The 23,212-nt window shown below is 44.4% G+C and overlaps 1 protein-coding gene across 7 annotated transcripts in view; it reads right to left on the reverse strand.

Moving 5' to 3' along the window:
* The window catches only part of PDZD2 (PDZ domain containing 2), a 483,697-nt gene that overhangs the window by 58,255 nt on the left and 402,230 nt on the right, over positions 1–23,212 (reverse strand). For all 7 annotated transcript variants that reach the window (XM_055245678.2, XM_055245675.2, XM_063619887.1 and 4 more), the window contains 3 exons: positions 13,313–13,424; positions 4,540–4,685; positions 480–599 (listed from right to left, as the gene is read on the reverse strand). In XM_055245678.2, coding sequence (XP_055101653.1) covers positions 480–599; positions 4,540–4,685; positions 13,313–13,424 — 378 coding nt within the window. The remainder of the gene's footprint in view (positions 1–479; positions 600–4,539; positions 4,686–13,312; positions 13,425–23,212) is intronic.

Consider the following 23,212-nt stretch of genomic DNA (forward strand, 5'->3'; position numbering starts at 1 on the left):
GTTGAGGATCATTCACTGCACCCTTGGTTCTGGCCCTAGCAGTCAAGTGTTGGTGACTCCTTACATCGTAGGAGTGAAAAGGGCATGGCCATCTCACACTGAGACCTATAGCACAGAATGCCAGGGAATCCACTTGAATCCATACAGAGGCCACTTTATCTGTCCCTCTTTATACCTGTTACTTTTCATTTCATGTAAAGACAAATAAAATAAAAAGTAACCATTTAAAGAATACGTGTGGCTGGGTGCAATGGCTCATGACTATAATCTCAGTGCTTTGGGAAGCCGAGGTGGGAGCGCTGCTTGAGCCCAGGAGTTTAAGACTGCAGTGAGCCGTGATTGCACCACTGCACTCTGGCCTGGGCAACAGAGCAAGAACCTGTTTCTAAAAACAAAAACACAAAAACAAATAAAATAAAACAAAAAACGTGTGCTAACATTCACCCAGAAGGCAGAACAGTCTGCAGAAAAGAGCTCACCTTGCCTTTTTCTTTGTACAACCCAATGATCGAGATGACGGATGGCCGAATGAGCCTCCAAGGAGATTCCACCTGCGTCGTGCTTAAGGAGCGGGTAGACTTCTTCACAATGTGGTATTCCTAAAAGTCAGCACACGGCAAGGCCAGAGATCACTCTCATTTGTTCTATTGTGGTATCTGGCAGAAAAATACACTCAGGCTTTGAAAATCTTAGATGTCTTCAGTACTAGACATTTCTCTCTGGTTCACTGACTCAAAAAAAGGTTCCTATAAATACTATCGCAGGTGCTGGGCGCCGTGGCTCACGCCTGTAATCCCAGCACTTCGGGAGGCCAAGGCAGGCAGGTCACCTGAGGTCAGGAGTTTGAGACCAGCCTAGCCAACATGGTGAAACCCCGTCTCTAATAAAAATACGAAAATTAACTGGGTGTGTTGGTGGGTGCCTGTAGTCCCAGCTACTCAGGAGGCTGAGGCAGGACAATCGCTTGAACCTGGGAGGTGGAGGTTGCAGTGAGCGGAGATTGTGCCACTGTACTGCAGCCTGGGCGACAAGAGTGAGACTCCATCTCAAAAAAACTATCGGAGGAACAGCCCCTACTACAATAGATTGCCATGGCTTCTTCCCCCACATAAAGAACTGCTTGGGGATCTTAAGCACCTTATGTTGCTCTTTCCTCGACCACATTCCACAGATTCTACATCTGGAATGGAGTCAGGAACCAGAAACAAGAGGCCTCAGTGATACCGGATGACCACCTGTGGTCGGGCTTTCCCTTGGTAGTCACCCCTGCCTCCATCCCAAGTTCACCATCATGGTTAGAAAGTATCTTGCCATTTTAAGCTTAATTCACTCGATCAAAAACTCAGCAAGCCCTTGTTTCTTATAAAACCCAAACCACAAACCCAGACAACTGTTATTCCACATAAAACATCCCATTGAGAGACGGCAGCAGCTTCAGTTCTCATCTCTCACATTTGGAAAATAAAGTATTTTCCCATAATGAGCCACACTTTCCCTTCCTGACACGCGGCAGCTCCAATCTCACCCCTTTTTTGTGTCCATCACTCATAATATACACACGTGTAAGCAGGCTGCGCTCCTTAGAACATAAACAAGAGATCAAGTGACTCTATCGCCAAAGCACTTCTACAATCTTGCTCCTTGCTAGTTTTCTTAGAATAATAAATTTCTTCACTGATGCAGATATTCTACCTAAGCCAAAAAAATCACTTCATGTTTAACATGAGAAAAGAGACGTCGCAAAACAGTTTTATCCTGAGTCTCTGCGTATACTACATTCAAACACAAAAATGAGACGTCCCCAGTAATATTTTTGTATTTTTGGCAGCTCAGAACAATTATACTTTTTTGCAGTTTTACAAAATATCTGCCAACAATGTTGGCCTCCCAGACTTTTAATCATTAAAAAAAAAATGATGTGGGCTTGGCAAGGTTACTACCCTTTTAATGAAACCATTGCAGAGATGGCCAGACATAGCATGTGTTTTTCAGTCCTTGAATACAGAGGTTTGTGTGTGAACTCCTAAGGGAACTCTTTCTCTGGTCACCAATCTTCAGCAGTACTTCACTCCATCTCTCTTTTGGGAACCAGAAGGAACCAAAGGCCCATAGGCTTCACCAGTCTCTCAGAGAGTTTCCAGGATCTCCTTGAATTTTCTAGACCTGTGCTGTCTAATATGGTAGCCACTTGCCACCTGTATCTATATTTGAATTAAAATTAATTAAAATTAAAAATACACCCCCCACTAGCCACTTTTCATGTGCTCAGTAGACATATATGGCTACCATATTGGACGGTACAAATAAAAAACATCTCCATCATTGCTGAAAGTTTTACTGGAGAGGTCAAATCTAGATAATATTTATTTATTTATTTATTTTATTTGTTTATTTAAGACAGGGTCTCTCACTCTATCACCTAGGCTGGAATGCAGTGGCGTGATCACAGCTCACTGCAGTCTTGACCTCCTGGGCTCAAGCGATCCTTCCACCTCAGCCTCCCAAGTAACTGGAAACACAGGTATGCATGACCATGCCCAGCTAATTTAAAAAACATTTTTTCATCAAGATAAGGTCTTGCCATGTTGCCCAGGCTAGTCTTGAACTTGGGCTCAGGCAATTCTACCACCTTGGCCTCCCAAAGTGTTGGGATTACGGGCATGAGCCCGGTTCTAGATAATACTTTACAGTGGAGGGAGAGAGACCAAGAAAAAAGAAAGACGAATCCTGGGAGAAAAAGAAAAGGGCAGAAAATAAAGAGACGAGAGAAAGGACAGTTTTCTTGAAAAAGAGAGGGAAAAGCTCTCCTTTCAAACTTTCTACCCTGGCCTGGGCTTCCCGATCCCGGGAAGTGTGGTTAGAAAAGGATGTTTCTGGGCTACAAATGCTGTCGGGTTTCCTCAGCAGGTCAGTTAAGAAATTACCTCAACGCTCGATCTGTGGCCATGATGGCAGTAAACCCTCTCTCATCTTTCACACAGCCTGACAAGGCTGGGCACGGTGGCTCACGCCTGTAATGCCAGCACTTTGGGAGGCCGAGGCAGGTGGATCACTTGAGGTCAGGAGTTTGAGACCAGCTTGGCCAACATGATGAAACCCCGTCTCTACTAAAAATACAAAAATGAGCTGGGTGTGGTAGCTCACGCCTGTAATCCCAGGTACTTGGGAGGCTGAGGCAGAACTGCTTGATCCCGGGAGGCGGAGGTTGCAGTGAGCCAAGGTTGCACCACTGAACTCTAGCCTGGGCAACAGAGTGAGACTCAGTCTCAAAAAATAAAAAATAAAATGACTGACAGTTGGGCGATCTTCCAATGTTCCAATCTCCCCGGACTCTGTGGGTCCAACAGGACCATTCTGGGCAGGTCGCAGTCCTGGGCCTGGACAAGTTTGACTGGTCCCATGCCAGTTTTTTCTCTGCTTTTACTCAATGCCCCAACACTCCTCAAGTTGCCTTTGGGTGAATTCAACCCAAAATGGGCTGATGAGCAACTGTCCCTGAAACATGGGCACTTGTTATTCTCCTGGTCAGATAAAGGGCATCGGAAGCAACAGAAATACTTTATCCTGAAACATAATTGACTGATTCGAGCACCTTTAAAGCCTTACAGAGGTTCTGGCATATCACCCTGGGCAAAATACTTAACCCCTTTGAGAGTCAGTTGCTCCATCTGTAAATGGGTCATAACACCCCACAAGCAAGGGACTGCCTCAGATGCCCTGACCCAGGTCCTTCAGAACTCTACCCTCTACAGCTCTCCAAGCACGTGTGGATGTCGTTGCTGCCACACCCGTCCTGTATCTCTGCTTCATCGTAGGGCTGGGGACAAGCTGCTAAGGGTTCCTCTTGAGCCCCTTGGTTAGTGGTGCCAGGACTCAAAGAATACCCCACAGGTTTCTCAGGGACTGAGCCTGCCTTAGCCTTGGTGAGGAGACCACCTGCCCAGTCTCCACCGAGTTGAGGATGCTGAGATGGAGGAGCGGCCCTCATGCAGGGCTGTGGAGTCCAGAGCTCAGATGGGAGCAGGTTCTGGAACATTAACTTGAGCAGCTAGTGCAGCCCCCTCTACAGCCCCCCATGACCTTGGCTGCTTGAGTCATTACTGTGTAACAGGTAGGACTCCAGGTGAGCCATGGATGCATGTACAGGCACACACGCACACTCCCTCTCTCATACATGTGCCCACACCCACCCACACGGTTGTTACACTGACACAGACTGCTCCTATTAATCAAGCAATGCTGGTTCACCACAGACTATGAGACGCCATAATCTCCTGCCAATTGAAAGCACCTCTCGGTTCCAAAACACACAGTAGGAAGGAGATGAAGATTTTGAGATCCAATAAGGGATTTTTCCCCCACTATTTTCAAGTATTAGGCTGACTTCCTTGTAGCCTCTCTGGGTAGACCTCACTTTGTCTACTGTCTCTCTCTATCCCATTTCTCTAGCCCCAGACACTCCTGGCCTGCATGGATGGGCAGTTCTTCTTAACATGGAAGCCCTTATGGTCTTTGAAAGATCCACAGCCCTGGTCGGACCTGTGAGGCACTGGAAGAGTCCAGCAGCTGCGGGAGGGAGTGTTTCCGGCCATCTCGGGAGACCTCCAACATCCGCATCCGGGGGTCCCCATTCCGCACCATCAGCTCGTTATATTCTTCAACTGACTCGAGGCGGTGTACACCCCCTTGAGAAAAAAGAGGAGAAAACATAGTTTGATATGGGACAAAAAGAATCGTAAGCACATCCAGAGGCATAAACTCGTTGTATTTACACCCACCTTCATCGTTTTGAGAAGGCCTAGCGTCCAATACACTCAAAGCACAGAGCCTAGCCCAACCTAACAGCAATATCTGCATAAGCTAGTTACGTGCTGAAGCCTTTATTGTCAGGCTACGAAAAAACTGCCGGTTTTTTAAATGACCAGATTAGATGAGGGGCAGTGGAAATGTGTGTTCCAAATAAGATGTAGCTCTGATGGATAAGGGAATAGTGAGAAGGCTATTAGATGATTTCTTGATGATGGAACACATCATTGTGATTGGTACAGTTTCCTTGTTGGTGCAGATGCTTTTTTTCCAAGTATAGGCACAACTTTTAAAATAAACTTTTAATTAAAGTATAACAACTTATAGAAATGTGCACAAATCATAAGTGTACAGTTCAATGAAATTTCATATACCCATAACCAAAACCTAGATCAAGAGGCAGAATATTAACCAGAACCTCAAAAACACCCTTTATGCTACTAACCATCCTTCACCCAAGGGTAACCATTATCCCAGCTTTTAACATTACAGATTACTTTTATCTGTTTTTTAATTTTACATCAATAAATACACACAATACATACTTTTTGTCTGGCTCCTGTTCTTAGCATTTGTTTATGAGATTCAACCACGGTATTGTATGCCAATAGCCTGTTCATCCCCATTCTGTAGGCTATTCCATTGTCTAAACACATTCTGTTGTCTAAACATACCACAATTTACTTATCCATCCTATTGTTGGTGGACATTTGGCTTGTGTCTCCAGTTTTAGATCTAGAACAAGGGTCAGCAAAGATTTTTGGCAACATTTTTTGGTATGTTCACTTTTTTTGGTAAAGAGTTGGCAAGCTTTTTACCACATTTTTAGGCTTTGTGGGCCACAAATGGTCTTTGTTGCATATTCTTTTTCTTAACCCACTAAAAATGTAGAAAGCATTTCTAGCTTGTGAGCCCTACAAATGGAGCTGTGGACTATAGCTTGCTGACCCTTGATCTAGAATATCCCATTACTAAATATTCTCTCACATGTCATTAGATGTCACCCAGGAGTGGAGTCTCTGGGCTACACTACGAGCATCTGTCCAGCTTTACCCATGCTGTTTCACCAGCACCGGCAAGTTCTAGAATCTCCACATCTTTGTCACACTGGGCAGTGTCAGTCTTTAATTTTGGCCATTCTGGAATATATGATGGTACTCATTTGTGTTTTTTAAATTGCATTTCACTGATGACTAACGAGATCAAGATTCTTTTCATACATTCATTGGCTGTGTTCCTTTTGTAAAGTTGTAAAGTGCCTGAACAAGTCTTTTGCCCATTTTAAAATTGGATGTCTTTCTTATTGATTTATAGGCATTTATTTACGTATTTATTTATTTATTTATTGGTGTTTTCTTTTTTTTTTTGAGATAGAGTCTCACTCTGTTGCCCAGGCTGGAGTTCAGTGGTGCAATTTGCTCACTGCAACCTCCACCTCCCAGGTTCAAGTGATTCTCCTGCCTCAGTTTCCTGAGTAGCTGGGATTACAGGTGTGCACCACCATGCCCAGCTAATTTTTGTATTTTTAGTAGAGATGGGGTTTCACCATGTTGGCCAGGCTGGTCTTGAACTCCTAACTTCAGGTGATCTACCTGCCTTGGCCTCCCAAAATGCTGGGATTACAGGCATGAGCCACTGCGCCTGGCCCATTTGTTCAAATTTTTAATGTAACTTGAATAAGGGTCTTTTGTGGGATCTATGGATTGTAAATATCTTCTCCGTGTCTATGCTTTGCCTTTTCACTGTCTTAATGTATATTTTGAAAAAACAGTTCAAAATTTTAATGTAGTACAGTATGTCCTTTTTAAAAACTTTATGGTTTGTAATTTTGTGTTCTTTTTTTTTTTGAGATGGAGTCTCGCTCTTTCACCCAGGCTTGAGTGCAGTGGCGCGATCTCGGCTCACTGCAGGCTCCGCCCCCCGGGGTTCACGCCATTCTCCTGCCTCAGCCTCCCGCGTAGCTGGGACTACAGGCGCCCGCTACCTCACCCGGCTAATTTTTTGTATTTTTAGTAGAGACGGGGTTTCACCGTGTTAGCCAGGATGGTCTCGATCTCCTGACCTCGTGATTCGCCCGCCTCGGCCTCCCAAAGTGCTGGGATTACAGGCGTGAGCCACCGCGCCCGGCTGTGTTCCTTTAAAGATACTTCTATAGTAACAATTTAGGCTGGGTGCGGTGGCTCATGCCTGTAATCCCAGCACTTTGAGAGGCTGAGGCGGGCGGATCGCCTGAGCTCAGGAGTTCGAGACTGCACTGGGCAACATGGTGAAACCCTATCTCTACTAAAACACAAAAAATTAGCTGGGTGTGGTGGGGCACACCTGTACTCCCAGCTACTCAGGAGGCTGAGGCCAGAGAATTGCTTGAACCCGGGAGGCCGAGGTTGCAGTGATCTGAGATCGCATCCTGCACTTCAGCTTGGGTTACACAGTGAGAGATTGTCTCAAGAAAACAAAAAACAAAAACAAAACTTCTATAGTAATAATTTTAAAGACTTTATCAATACCTAGTCTGTATTATGTTATTTTAAAATAATTTAAGGGACTTTAATCTTAAATGATGTATCAACTACATATGAATACAGCTATAATCATATTACAATGTTTATATGATATACAATACCTATCTGTATGTGTGTGTACATGTGTATACATACATGTTTGTGTGTATATACAGATTCTTCATATATCAAGTTCATCACCTAGACTAGGTAATGTTTCATCTGATTACCTAAAATTTCAATTTACCTAAATATTTCTCCGAAAGTTTTGCACTGAATAAAACAAGATTATTGTTTTAAAAAGTAATGACGAGTTATTAAAAGTGATAGAAAGTTGGAAGAAAGCTGATACAGTCATATGACAATGAATGCCATTAAAGGTTTATTTTTTTTTTAAAGTTAAATATTTATTTTGTAATACAGGTTTTTAAACATATGAAATTGCTTTGCAATCAAGACAAATTTTGTTCTTAAAAAGATCACAGGCCGGACGCGGTGACTGACACCTGTAATCCTAGCACGTTGGGAGGCTGAGGCAGGTGGATCATGAGGTCAAGAGATCGAGACCATCCTGGCCAACATGGTGAAACCCCATCTCTACTAAAAATGCAAAAAAAATAGCTGGGCGTGGTGGCATGTGCCTGTAGTCCCAGCTACTCGGGAGGCTGAGGCATGAGAATTGCTTGAATCCGGGAGGGGGAGGTTGCAGTGAGTTGAGATCACCCCACTGCACTCCAGCCTGGGCAACAGAGCAAGAGTCTGTCTTGGAAAAAAAAAAAAGATCACAAATCTAAGATATTAACATAGATAAACTGAAAGTACCAAAATTAAAAGGAAACTCTGCTAACAAAAAAGGGGTATGAAGTAAGGAAAACCCAGGTTAGAATATCAGAAAAATGTTCCATGAAATGAGAGATGATGTTGCTTTAGCCATTTTGGAGCCAGTCTGGGCAAAACCTTAGTGGAAAGAGTTGGAACCTCTACAGGAGCTCTTTAATAATTCATGACTTAATACTAACTCAGGACCAGATTAATCTCTCTTGGCATGCTTACTCATCTGAAAAAGATTTATTAGTAGAAAATTCCTTTTGAGCTGACAGGGAGGCACTTGTCATCAACAGAAGAGAAACCACATACAGTAACATCTATAGATAATATGCTGATATGTAGATACCAGAGTGATTCATTTTAAGAAAACATGAACTAAATATCCAAGTTTACAGGACAAATTAAGAGCTGATCACATTAAAAATCTGCATGTAAATATCTTTAGAATGAACATATTTCACAGCACTGAATCAAAGCCCAATTGCTTAAGCCTCTTTAATGTGTCTCTAAATTACTTTTCCAGACTTATCTTCCACTATCCACTCTGTTCGCTGATCTAGCCTGATGGTTGTCAAAGGAGGGATCTGTCCTCTTCTTTCCAAAACTGTGGGGCATATAAATATCACGTGAAGTTTTACCCAACTTTCCCTGCACCATCATCTCCCACCCAAAAATTCTGCTATGTCCGTTCCCCTAATGACTCTGACAAACTCTGTTGGACTGAAGCATTGCGACTGTCAGATTCTCTTGGCTTTTTCAAGTGGCTGGGGAGGAAAAACAGCTGCCAAAAACTTATTGAATTAATTTTTTCCCCATTATCCCTAAACATCTCTCATTCATTTTGTCCTAAGTCTAGACCACTGTCCCCCACTTCCAGTCTACCAAATTCCCCCAGCATACTGCCCCTCCTTTATCTTGCATCCTTGAGACCCAGACAGACTTCCACTCCCTGTACCTCTTGTGTGTGCCTCATGGTGCCCATCACTGTGTGTACGTGTGTGCTACCTCCCACTGGGACTATAAGTTCTTTAGAAGGCCTTCTGTTTTTTTTTTTCAGATGGAGTTTTGCTCGTTGCCCAGGCTGGAGTGCAGTGGCGCGGTATCAGCTCACTGAAACCTCCGCTTCCTGGGTTTGAGCGATTCTCCTGCCTCAGCCTCCCATGTAGCTGGAATTACAGGTATCCGCCACCACGCCCAGCTAATTTTTGTATTTTTACTACGTAGCGGTGGGGTTTCACCATGTTGGCCAGGCTAGTCTCGAACTCCTGACCTCAGGTGATCTGCCCACCTCAGCCTCCCAAAGTGCTGGGATTATAGGAGTGAGCCACCATGCCCAGCCTAGAAGGCCCTCCTATCTGAACCCGTTCAAACCCATTCTTCCTCTCTTGAGACGGAAGGAGAACAATAAGTATGAAAATAAAAATGACAATGAACATAATATTAATGATGAGAGTGGTTAGGTCGTGCACGGTGTCTCACATCTGATATCCCAGCACTTTGGGAGGCCAAGGCAGGTGGATCACTTTAGGTCAGGAGTTCGAGACCAGCCTGGCCAACGTGGTGAAACCCCGTCTCTACTAAAAATACAAAACTAGCCAGGCGTGGCAGCATGCACGTGTAGTCTCAGCTACTCGAGAGGCTGAGGCGTGAGAATCACTTGTACCTGGGAGGCGGAGGTTGTGGTGAGCTGAGATCACACCACCGCACTCCAGCCTGGGAGACAAGAACAAAATTCCATCTCAAAAAGAAAAAGAAAAAGAAAATAACAGTGGTAATAATAGTGGCAGCTGCCTCATGGCGAGGGCTTTTTGCTGCCACACCATGGAATGGTAGTGCCATATGCATTCTTCCAAAGCAACCTTTCAACAAGGCACAGCACCTAGAAGGCACTCACGTTTATTGGCAAAATAAATATATAACATAATCCTCATTTTATGGATAAAGAAACTGAGATCCAAGAAAGTCACCTGACCCAGGTCATGTAACCAGAGGTGGTGGATGTGGGAACCAACCCAGTTCTGCTGGATTCCTGCATATGCTTCCTCCTCCATGCTACGTTTCCTTGTTGTGGCCTTGAATGTCTGGGAAGGACACAGGAGGAGAGGGTGGCATCCATTTGTGGCAAACAGTGGCCAGCCCTGGAATAACTACTTAGCCAAATATGCCACTTGTTCTGAATTAAGTAGTAGGAGCAGAATCAGAGTATCACACACCTGGGAGGCCCTCCAGCTCCCCCTCTCCATATCTGTATTGATAAAGCCCCAGATAGGGGAACAGAATTCTTCTCAAGATTCCCCGGAATAGAATTCTTTTCAAGATTCCCCAGAAGCCAAAGGGCAGGGAAGGAGAATTTTGTCTGGGAGGCAGATCCTTTTCCTGGCATTGACTGAGTGACCTTTGGGATTTCTCTGGAACTTCTCCGGTCTCATCCATAAAATGAGGAATGTGACCTCCCTGGTTTCAGAGGCCCCTGTATTTCCTCAGAGCTCTGGGCACCTCCCTGGGAACCCGTTTATAAGGTCCTGAACAACTCTGCCAAGACGGAGGACAGGAAGGCCTCCTCTGTGCCCTTGTGACACCCTCGCCCCAAACACAAAGGCCTTAAATGACTTTCTCTTTGTTCTTCCTCAGGGCTGGAACGGGCTGGTCACCGGCTCCCTTCAGACTTCTCCTTATCAGCCTCTGGTCATCACCACTCCTTTCGGTCCCCAATCCATGTTGTAACACTTGTTCAAGTGTAACACTGCCTAATTATTCTGAGTCATGAGCACAAAATAACTCATTCTGTCAATCGCATTCTTTTTTTTCTTTTTCTTTTTAAGGTGGAGTCTGGCTCTGTTGCCCAGGCTGGAAAGCAGTGGCGCAATCTTGGTTCACTGCAACCTCTGCCTCCCGGGTTCAAGTGATTCTCCTGCCTCAGGTTCCCGAGTAGCTGGGATTACAGGCACATGCCACCACGCCCAACTAATTTTTTTTTTTTTTGTATTTTTAGTAGAGATGGGGTTTTGCCATGTTGACCAGGCTCGTCTCAAACTCCCGACCTCAGGTGATCCACCTGCCTCGGCCTCCCAAAGTGCTGGGATTACAGGCATGAGCCACCATGCCCGGCCGGATGTTTCTTTTTTTTTTTTTTTTGAGACGGAGTCTCGCTCTGTCGCCCAGGCTGGAGTGCAGTGGTGCGATCTTGGCTCACTGCAAGCTCCGCCTCCCGGGTTCACGCCATTCTCCTGCCTCAGCCTCCCGAGTAGCTGGGACTATAGGCACCCGCCACCATGCCCGGCTAATTTTTTTTGTTTTTGTATTTTTAGCAGAGACAGGGTTTCACTGTGTTAGCCAGGACGGTCTCGATCTCCTGACCTCGTGATCCACCCGCCTCGGCCTCCCAAAGTGCTGGGATTACAGGCGTGAGCCACCACGCCCGGCCATGGATGTTTTTTTAAAAAGAGGTATTTCACCATCTTATACCTGCCATCTTTCTGAGAATAAACTTGGAGCAGTGCGGGCATGCCCTCTCCACCCATCTGGGTGGCCGGAAGGGGACGCGAATGTTTTTTGAACGTTAACATACTACACATTGTGCTAAATGCTTTAATGTGCATTTCTTAAAAATCTGCTCGGCCTTCCACAGGGTGCTCTCCTGTTTTTTCAGGTGAGGGAGCGGAAGTTCAGGGAGATTAAATCCTTAGTCTACGGTCACAAGGTAACTCAGGAGCTGAGGGCTAAACCTAGTTCTGCCAGGCGTCAAAACTCCTGCTTTTCCTGCCATACCAGATGACTGTTGTAGGGGGAGCCACGGCTGACTTTCCCACTAAGCCAGCAGGCACAGTGCTGAGGGCCCATGCCACCTTCAGGGACCCACAAAAGTGTTTCCTTTGAAATATCTTTTTAAATAAGCAGAGAAAAAATAAACATAATAGTAATGAATAGACACTAATGAATCCAGCTGTATCTTTTTTTTTTTTTTTTTTTTTTTTTTTGAGAGGAGTCTTGCTCTGTTGCCAGGCTGGAGTACAGGGGTGTGATCTGGCCTCACTGCAACCTCAGCCTCCTAGGTTCAAGTGATTCCCCTGCCTCAGCCTCCCAAGTAGCTGGGAATACAGGCGTACACCACCACACCCCGCTAATTTTTTTTTTTTTTTTGGATTTTAGTACAGACGGGGTTTCACCATGTTGGCCAGGATGGTCTTGATCTCCTGACCTCATGATCTGCCTGCCTCGGCCTCCCAAAGTGTTGGGATTACAGGTGTGAGCTACTGCGCCCGGCCTCCAGCTGTATCTTTATACCAACACAGCCATAAAATACAATTTTTACTTTTTTTTTTTTTAATGGAGGAAAAGACCCATCATGTGCCTAAAAATTGCCTTTTGCCGGGCACGGTGGCTCACGCCTGTAATCCCAGCACTTTGGGAAGCCGAGGCGGGTGGATCACGAGGTCAGGAGTTCAAGACCAGCCTGGCCAACATGGTGGAATCTTGTCTCCACTAAAAATGCAAAAAAAATTAGCCAGGCACGGTGGCGGGCGCTTGTAATCCCAGCTACTGGGGAGGTTGAGGCAGGAGAATTGCTTGAACCCGGGAGGCGGAGGTTGTAGTGAGCCAAGATCGCGCCACTGCACTCCAGCCTGGGTGACAGAGCAAGACTCCATCTCAGGAAAAAAAAAAAAAAAGTGCCTTTCATAATGATCATGATATACGAAAGTTCTAAGGTGCCTCCTGCACAGAGCCATTGCTTTCAATGCTGACTTTCTCTCTCTGGGCCCAGGCCAGCTGCCGTAAGGAAATGCCCAGGAGATATAGAGTCTATTTGCTCCAAAAGCTGCAACTCCATCCTTTTTCCTGCTTAGTTGAAATGCAGATTTGATATTAACGCCACATTGAAAGGATCATGTGAAATCTGATTGAAGTAAATGAACCAAACATAAGACAGTTATGTTTCAGGACACAAAGACACACAGAAATGCTGACATTCACTTTGTTGTGACTTAAAAAAAAATGAAATTCACATAGGCAGGAGGCTAAATGCAGTTGTTATGCCTGGGGTATGTACCATCTAAGGAAAAAACAATTTTGAGGTTTTAAGGAAGACAGGAGCTCATCCCGGCAATGGCTTCATCTCCCCGCTCCTGAGGCTGAAAACTCATCTTAGGCAGGCTGCATCAGGTAGATCCCCCACCTACCTGAAAGACGACTCTTGAGCTTGATTTTATTGCTGCCCTGTTTGGGACTTTCCAAGTTCCCCTTGGATTCCTCAGCACCACACACATCTTGGGGTTCATCTGTCCCAGGCATCTGAAATGCAGAAAGCACAGAGCTGATGGGAGAGCCCAGCCCTGCCATGACTTATGCTGTCCCCCTCCACAATGTTATCTCAAGGCTCAAGGAGCAGCAATACAGGTGTTATGTGAGAAGAAGGATCACGGGATCAAAGCACAGCCCTTCAGATATGCTGCATTCACAACGCCTTGCATTGGCCAATTCCTCCTCAGCACGCGTCTCACTGCCCAGCATGGAACCAGGGCCCCCAGTCCTCCTCAGCACGCGTCTCACTGCCCAGCATGGAACCAGGGCCCCAAGTCCTCCTCAGCACACATCTCACTGCCCAGCATGGAACCAGGGCCCCCAGGGCCAATTCATCTTCCATCCTACAGCTGAGGACACTTGTTGGTCAGTGACCCAGGTGGTCTCCCAGTGGTCAACTACAAAGCTACAATGGAAGCCCAGGTCTCTTGACCTGTGGGCCAGTGCTTTTTCCCCACAATGCAAGTTGCAACAAATATTAAACCAGAAATTCAAACCCAGTTCTAAGGTTTCTAAAATACAGTAAAAATTTGGTATTGTGGCAGCTATACATCTTAGTCAACCAAATGTTCTGTGTGCTACGCTCCTGAGTATTGATCGGATGGCTCCTGGAATCAAGCTCAGCCCAGGCACCCTGGAGGCGTCGACATGAGGTCAGCCCACACATCTGGAAGTTGTGTGACCCCAGGAGGTGATGCACAAAGTCTGATCCCAAGGCTCACTGGGTCCTCCATCCTAGAGAAACCCAACATGTTAAAAACAAAACAAAACCCCTATTTACTAGAGAAGAAAATGAGACACATGCACTTCAGAGTGTTTATAAAATATTGTGGGGTAATTTACATGTACAAGACTTTTGAGATACATCAAACAATAAACCTTCTCATTTGAAATTTTATTTTCCTCTGAGGTTCTAGAGGAAAACAGTCTTATATTAAAATAGGTAATATTCTCGCTAAGGAAGATATACATACTTAAAAAGGCATATAAGGTATCAAGTAAAGAAAGGTGGATGAGGCCGGGCGAGGTGGCTCATGCCCGGAGGCACAGGTGGGCAGATCACGAGGTCAGAAGATCGAGACCATCCTGGCTTAACACAGTGAAACCCCATCTCTACTAAAAATACAAAAAATTAGCCGGGCGTGAAATTAGCCGGGCATGGTGGCGGGTGCCTGTAGTCCCAGCTACTCGAGAGGCTGAGGCAGGAGAACTGATTGAACTCGTGAGGCGGAGGTTGCAGTGAGCCGAGATCACGCCACTGCACTCCAGACTGGGCGACAGAGCGAGACTCTGTCTCAAAACAAACAAACAAACAAACAAAACAAAACAAAACAAAACGAAAAAAAAACAAAGGTTGACGATGAAAAGATTCCTGGCTTCTCTTAAAGATGCCATTCAGCCTGACAGTTGTCTGGAGTTCATGACTATGAAGTTAAACTCAACTGGCAGGAATCTTCCTCCCAGTTGGGGTTGGGAGAAATCAACCTGGTCCTACTTAAAGTGATTTTGTATGTATTCAAAAGCTTCTTCATTTGCATTTTCTCTTACCAGTTATCAAAAGGTGATGTAATTATAGTGCCACTTCTCACCCTCAAATTAACAGGTAATGAAAATTATATATTGTATATTAAATTCAGTATATAGCTGGGTACAGTGGTGGGTGCCTGTAGTCCCAGCTATTCAGGAGGCTGAGGCAGGAGGATCACTCGAGCCCAGGAGGTCAAGATCAACAGCCTGGGCAACATAGAAAGACCCTTTCTTTCTCTTAAAAAAAAAAAATTCACCTGAGGTCAGGAGTTCAAGACCAGACTAGTCAACATGGTGAAACCCTGTCTTTACTAAAAATACAAAAACTAGCCAGGCGTGGTAGCACACACCTATAATCCCAGCTACTTGGGAGGCTAAGGCTGAAGAATCACTTGAACCTGGGAGGCGGAGGATGCAGTGAGCCGAGATCACGCCACTGCACTCCATCCTAGGCGACAGAGCTAGACTCCATCTCAAAAACGAAAAAAAAATTCAATATATAAAAAGGTATAAAGTAAGCAGTTAGAGTAATTACGTAGGCAATCTCTTTTAAGAAGTAATTGTTTATATACAAATTCTGTATACAATATATGAAGTTTGGAAGATTCCCTCTTCCTCCTCAAGTTCAAGTATCTTTCTGGGTTAGAAAGAGGAATAAAAAGGTCTGAGAACGAGGCAACGTAGGCAAAGTTGAGAAAGGGGCATTGAGAAAACAAATTAATTCTGACATGTAAAACAAAGGTCATAAATCTGTTGCATTCATATTACCTTATCAGGAACTGGCAGGTGTCCAGGTTTAAATTATGAAGAAAAAGCAGGAACAGAATCTTGAGGGTGATTTTAGAGATTCCCTGGAGGGATGTCTTTCCCAGCCCCAAATCCTGACATCAATATGTACACAGAGAAGAAAGAGCCATCTCTGAGACATCCTGAGCTCTGGGCCACATACAAATGGAAGAATCCAGAGAAAAGCCTTAGAGCCTCCCCTTTGCTTGACTTAAAAACTTTATGCAAAGAACCTGTCTCCAGGTTCTTTCCATACTGTCTCCAGATTGTGAACAGCAATTACCAGAGAGTAAGTTAAATTCCTGGTTCCAGCTGGGCGCGATGGCTCACGCCTGTAATCCCAGTACTTTGGGAAGTGGAGACGGGTGGATCACTTGAGGCCAGGAGTTCAAGACCAGCCCGGCCAACATGGTGAAACCCCATTTCTACTAAGAACACAAAAATTAGCTGTGCATGGTGGCACGTGCCCGTAATCCCAGCTACTCTGAAGGCTGAGGCACAAGAATCGCTTGAGCCTGGGAGGCAGAGGTTCCAGCGAGCTGAGATTGCGCCACTGCACTCCAGCCTGGGTGACAGAGCAAGACTCTGTGTCAAAAAAAAAAAAAAATTCCTGGTTCCTTCTGATAATACCACCTGACCCAGGCTATCGATCTTCAGAGTAAGGGATTCCCTGGCTTGCAAGACATTACCGCCTTTGGTGCCTACTAAATGGGTAGCCTATTACACAGTGGCCAAGGTCCCAAATGTTGGAAAGTCTATCTGAGATGTTCATGCCAAGCGAGGAAAACCATGCCAGCCTATTGTTTCTGGACTTAGGAAGTTTTCTCCATCTGTCTTCTCCATCTGTCTTCTCCTTTATTTTCCCAACACAGCCCCAGGTTTTCATAGGATCAGAGACATTTTGGAGATGATACAAGCACTTACAAGCACCTGAGAAGGAAAGGAGCCTGCCTGAAAGGTTTCCGGTCATGACAGACTGAGTTTCTATGATCTACAAAATGCCAGTAGGTTTTTTATGCCAAAGAAATCTTATGCTAAAGATGGTATATGTGAGCCAGAGGTGGTGGTTCACATCTGTAATCCCAGCATTCTGGAAGGCTGAGGCGGGCAGATCTCTTGAGGCCAGGGGTTCGAGACCAGCCTGGCCAACATGGCAAAACCCCATCTCTACTAAAATACAAAAATTAGCCAGATGTGGTGGTGAGCGCCTGTAGTCCAAGCTACTTGGGAGGCTGAGGAAGGAGAATTGCTTGAATCCAGGAGGCAGAGGTTGCAGTGAACGGAGATCGCGCCACTGCATTCCAGCCTGGGCAAAAGAGCGACACTCTGTCTCAAAAAAAAAAAAAAAAAAAAAAAAAAAAAAAAAAAAAAAAGAGAGATGGTGTATGTGGCTACCTAATGCCTGTAGCTAGAACCAGTAAGAATGGACCTAGAGATATCTCAAAGAGTTGCAAACAGAGAGCTCTTGCTGTTGAGCAAGGAAGGAGTGACATCTTATTTCAGAACCCACTGAAAGGGTTAGCAGTGGGGAATGAATTAAAAGGAACTGTTTCCTCTTATAACAAAAAACTGTTTTTTCGTTGAGTTTGTTGTGATATTAGATGACTTGTAACTCACTGAACAGGAAGTGGGTTGCTTAGACACATTCATTCCAGATTATGTCAGGAAGTAGCAATATAAAATGCAATTTTGATTACACTTTGACTATTGTCTGAAAATGTCCACACTCTAAGAGAGTCCCTTTTCTGCGTGTGGTTTTGTTCCCAATGCACAGAGCAAACTGTTCTGGAAATGATGTCATTTTAGCTGTTCTGAAACGAAATTTGCAAAATGTTCTCCTGGAAGGCCTTCAGTTCAGCGAAACAGTTGATAAAATCTATTATTCATGAGCAGTTTCTAATTCATGTGTTACAAAACAATGCCATTATTGCTTCTCGGCCTCTTGGCTAACATCAAGTGTAGCACAAAACAATCCCATTATATTAATGGAGTCTCATAGAATTTGCCAATTTCCACGCTAGAGCCTTCCTGTTTGCATCATTTTCCACACCTGTAACATACACAGCACTCAATGAAGAAGCATCTTTAGCATTTAATTTTGTAGAGAGGTAGTGGGGCAGAGTGGTTGAGAATCCGGCCAGCTACCCGGGCACAAATCCTGATTATACTGTTTTACTGCAATTTAGGCACGTCAGTCAACCTCTTTGAACGTCAATGTCCTCATCTGAAAAATGGGCCTGCATTTGGGAATTAAATAACATAGGTTTCTGACTAAAGGTGGCAGATTTCTCCTGATTTCCCTTTGAAACCACACTAACATGACAGGGAAAATATTTTTTTAGGAAAAGACAGACATAATTCACAAGGATAAAGAAAACAGAAGACAAAAGCAACAAATTCTGGAAACCAACAAGCTGACGAGCGTGTGGCAGTGAATCTGACTTGAGAAAGCTGAATCCTAAGTGTGGATTGGAGAAGGCTGAACGTTCACACAGAGAACTCCCCCAAAGCTCAGCAGTTGCCAAAAGAGGAGCTCTGGAAGTGGGCATGAAGGCGGAAGCAGTGGCCCAAGAAACGACCGAGAGAGTGAAAGTGACTGACGTGGCCACTGATTTACACAGGTCTGATTCCGAGGCAGATTCTCAGGGGCTGAGAATGGCCTAGGGAAACTTGGAGGTGCATCAGAATCAACAGGAAAGCTAACAAAGAACACAGAGACCAGGCTCATGGACGAGGAACAGGGCCTGGGCCTCTGGAATTCACCAACGCCCTGGGCCAACAGAACCAGCCTCCAGTGGAACGGGACGCGGAACTAAGCTGCGACTTCCCAGTTCTTCCTGCTCTCCCCCACGTTTACTTCAGAAATGAAGAAGAGAAGAAATGAAAGCTTCTCAGCTGCACCTGAGTAGCCCATCAGCCAACAAATAAGGGAGACTGTCATGTTGCTCCCTATTCAGAGTATACATATTTTAATCAGCGATTTATGGAAACTTGTTCTGCTCAATGTATAAACTATAAGCACAGGAGGTGTATGCAGAGTGTAATGCAATTTACATGTGCCATAGGCTGCTGTAACACAATCCAGCATGGACTGTGCCTGTAACATATTGATCATTGATATCCAAGGCAGTTTTTCATTATGTGAAATAAAAACAATTGTATTTATGTTAAAAGGGTTAAAATTAGCTTACAATTGTCTTATAGGGTTATCATGGGGATTAAAAAAGAATTCACTGTAGAGTACCTAATGTGTATCATAAGAATATAGGTAATGTTTAGTTGAAATCAAAAAAATAAAAAGGCCCAAGCTTTCTCCCAAGTCTCAGGGTGCCTCCAGATTTGATGATTACATAGACTGTAGCTCTAGACTGTAGAGATATACATTTCAACTTCATATCTATGGGAAGGTGGCAGATTTCATTAAAAAATAAAGAAAAACCAACAGAATTCCAAAGACATGCCATCTTCTTTGAAGATGGGGAAAAAAAGCTCTTTAATAAAATTACTGCAAAACTCACAGCTAAGAAGGCATTTTTAAAGGCATGTGCCTGAAATGCTCAGTTTTTAGAAATCATGTTTGCACACAAGAACAAGGAGGATTTGAAAACATGCTCTTGTCCTCTGATCAGAATAGGAGCAGTGGAAAAGACAAAATAAATACATGATGACTAACTAGAGAAAATGGGATACTTCCTTAAAAGAGGAGATCTTAGACAACAGACTCCACAGTCCGATGAGTAACTGGGATTGTGAAGTCCCAGAGCACAGTGATGTATGGAAAAGACTCTTGATGGTTCCTATCTTAAAGAGGGTGTCACAAAAGTAGGGAGATGCTATCTTATTCCTAAATTAGGGGGCATGACTGGGACCTGAAGAAAGCTACCTAAGAGTCAAAACCACAGGGAAGAGAGTGGAATTCCAGGCCCAGAAAACATGAGAGAAATGATTTTAAGACTGCAGAGAAGAGATTTAGAAGGATGATTTGGGACAGCTCTCCCAAGAGAGATCAGCATATGTGGACAGATTTAAAGGCAAAACTGCAAGGAAGACCGAGAAGAATGAAAAAAATCCTCAGTAAATTCTAAAGGAACACAGTTATCGGTCATTGCTCTGATGAAAGTGGGCTGAGAAATGCATGAAATGAGGGACTCTAAAGGGAGTAAATAAGAGAAATACCAAGGGGGCAGGGCCTGGCGGGAGGAGAATAGGCCAGAACTTGATGCTGGTCTGATAGGAGAACATTTCCTAGGTGGAAATAGCTAACGCAGAGCCAGTGGTGGTTAGCATGCATTTGAACAACGGATATTTCACTAAATAGAAGAGTCATTGATTGATTTCATCTCTTTCACAGTGATGGACCCTGTATGATATTATCTAGATTAGTATGTTAGGAAAAAAGGTCTGAGTCAGAAAGCAAAGAAACAGTAGAAATACTTTTTAAAAAGCACCCAAATTCAGCACGCAAGCCTATAAAGAAGAAATGGAACTAATTTAAGCAGCAGGTAAAAAGGAAACTCAAGTGAGTCTTCCCCAAAGGGGAAGGATATGAATCACTACAGACATATCCAATTACTGCCCCAAAATATGTAGGAGAAAGAAATGCCACGTGATCCCTGGGACACTCAAAACCTGAGAAAAAACTAATCTCAAGGAACAGGCAGCAGAAGTATTAGCCCTTACTAGCTCATTAGGGGCACACGCTCTAGAATCATCAACAGAAGGTCTGGATCATCAATCTGCAGAGGGTGTTTTTCCAGCTGAACAAATGTGGAAGGAGAGATGAAGCTTTCTTCAGTCTAAGCACTTCCATGCCAAGAGGCAGTGGAAATGGAAAATGTGGCCCAGGAGTGACTGAACATTCCTGCTTTTAAGAAGGTAGAGCTCCATCAGAGGCACCATCCACACCCAATGCAGTACGCCACGAAGCCCTTTACTTTTATGTCAAAGTGAAAATGCCAATCAAGAAGCTACTGAATACACACAGAAAGCACTTGAAGTAGGACCGGGTTGATTTCCCTCCAACTCCAGTTGGGAGGAAGATTCCTGCCAACTGGGTCTAAGTTCACGGTCGTGAACTCCAGGCAACTGTCAGACTGACTGGCATCTTTAAGAGAAGCCAAGAATCTTTTCCTCATCAACCTGCCTTTACTTGATATTACTGAGTCTCTCTGGTCTGCCCTATCGGGAGGTAATTCTCCCTGGGCCTCTCGCATTCCTGCATGGCTTGCAAACAGAGACAGAGGCTGTTGTTACATGGAATTATCTGTCTTTCCAGGGATGTTTGTAGAGTGAACAGCCTTGAAAGTTAGATAGTGTCTCAGGAGGAACGGACAGGTTCCTTCCTCTGGTGCAAAGGTTGGTCAGGTCTGCTTCTAGCTGCACATCTTCCTCTGGTGCAAAGGTTGATCAGGTCTGCTTCTAGCCCATCATAAAAGACTGAGGTTGCCTATGGTGAGGGATCCTCAGCTGTGATGCAAATCCACTGTGTGTGCACACCCCCGAGCCTGTGTCACCGCCACAGGACTTGCGGGGGGAAGAGGAAATGATGTGAACATAAAGCCCTAAATAAACTGGGATTAAATCCTAAAAAGTGGGATTAGGGAAGCCAAAATCTAGTTGCCGTGCCGTGAGTAATAAAAGTCATTTGTCTCTGACTCAGGAATCTCAAGTCTCCTGCCAGCATCCACGAAACTATAGTGGAAAAGCTCAGGTATTTTTTTTTGTTTTTACAGTTCTCGATACCACCTTTGGCAAATTTAAATAAGGTCCCAAGAACAAAATCTTGCCTAGGACAACTGTCTAGGGACTGGGGTTTGGCTCATTTTTCTAAATATCAAGGGCGTGGGGACAATGTTTTGATACTATTGAGGGTCCACTTACTTTTTTTTATTTGCATATCACTAATAAGTAAAGCACATGAGAGACTTGCTGTTGAACGAATTCAGTCTTCTTGGAGCTTGAAAAAACTGTATTTGTTCCTGTGGAAAACAGCCCAGGCTGCAGATGCTGAAAAACACAATCTTTTTCCAGCATCCAGCACCAAGGATCTCCTTAACTAAGAACGAGCAAAATAATAGCTGGGCACGGTGACTCACGCCTGTAATCCCAGCACTTTGGGAGGCCAAGGCGGGCGGATCACTTGAGGTCAGGAATTCCAGACCAGCCTGGCCAACCTGGTGAAAATACAAAATACAAAAGTACTAAAAATACAAAAATTAGCTGGGTGTGGTGGCGCATGTCTATAATCCCAGCTACTCGGGAGGCTGAGGCAGAAGAATTCCTTGAATCCGGGAGGCAGAGGTTGCAGTGAGCCAACGTTGTGCCACTGCACTCTAGCCTGGGCAACAAGAGTAAGACTCTGTCTCAAAAAAAAAAAAAAAAAAAAATAGAAGGAGCAAAATAAGAAATAGATAGGAGAGATCAAAGGAGGCCACTAAGGGCTTTGGTTTTTTTTAACACAAAAAGTCAAGGAAATTTAAGTCGAGATGTTAATTACTTTAGATTTTAACATCTTTGGATTATGACTTACAAGGGCATTTAATTTATTTGAACATTATTATGTTGACATTTTATATCATTGCAGAACCTCTGAAAAGTTGCACTAGACGATGCGGCTAGAAATAATTTTAGATGAGAAATACCATGAGGACTGAGTTTTAGTTTCTAGCAAATTTCATCTTCTAGGGGTGGGGGGCAAACCATCATTGCCTATGAGACAGGCTTCTTGGGTCCAAGCTAAAAGTCTAGTCCTTAGAAATATCCTGTAACTGTTTCAAAGCATTTGTGAGCTCTCCTGGAACACACTGTGACTAACAGCATGTCGCAATCCTGAGTATCCTCTGTCTTTCTCAGCTAGCTCTTATAGCCTTACAAACAAACCATGCAAAGCGTGGCTTTTATCTCCAGCCGTTTCCTTTGTGCAAGCATGCCTAGTCCCAAAGAAAACTTCAGGACTGGTTGCACCCAGTTCTCACCACGTTTTTATGGTTCCCAAGACTTGAAAAAAAAAAAAAAGAAAAAATCTGCAGATGTGACAGAGAACATCTAAGCTCCAAATCCCCAGGAAGCTCTGTTGGCTCATTCCCCCGGTCAGTATCCACAGGACAGTGGAACGCGGTGATTTCCCTTTCAGGCTTCAGTCACACTAAAATTATTTTTAGGTTGCCAAAGGAAGCTAATTTTCCAAGTCTCTGGGGCAGATGTTTGAGTGACCGAAGGAGAACCAGATGGTCATCAGAGAGGCCTGGGCTGGGAATGAATAACCATTCAGAAAACGGGAATCAGGACAACAATAAATCAGCACAAAGTAGTAAGAAGCCTGCAAGTTACGTGTAGAAATTAAAACAGGGATCTACTGCTACACTTGACCCATTGCTTTCCAATCAAGAGAGTAACTCAGAACTAAAGAGGAAAACAGTAACACCAAAAAGTCAAACTCGTCAACCCTGGGCATGCTCTGGTACATG

This window comes from Symphalangus syndactylus, chromosome 16 (genome assembly GCF_028878055.3).
Source record: "Symphalangus syndactylus isolate Jambi chromosome 16, NHGRI_mSymSyn1-v2.1_pri, whole genome shotgun sequence".
Taxonomy (NCBI): domain Eukaryota; kingdom Metazoa; phylum Chordata; class Mammalia; order Primates; family Hylobatidae; genus Symphalangus; species Symphalangus syndactylus.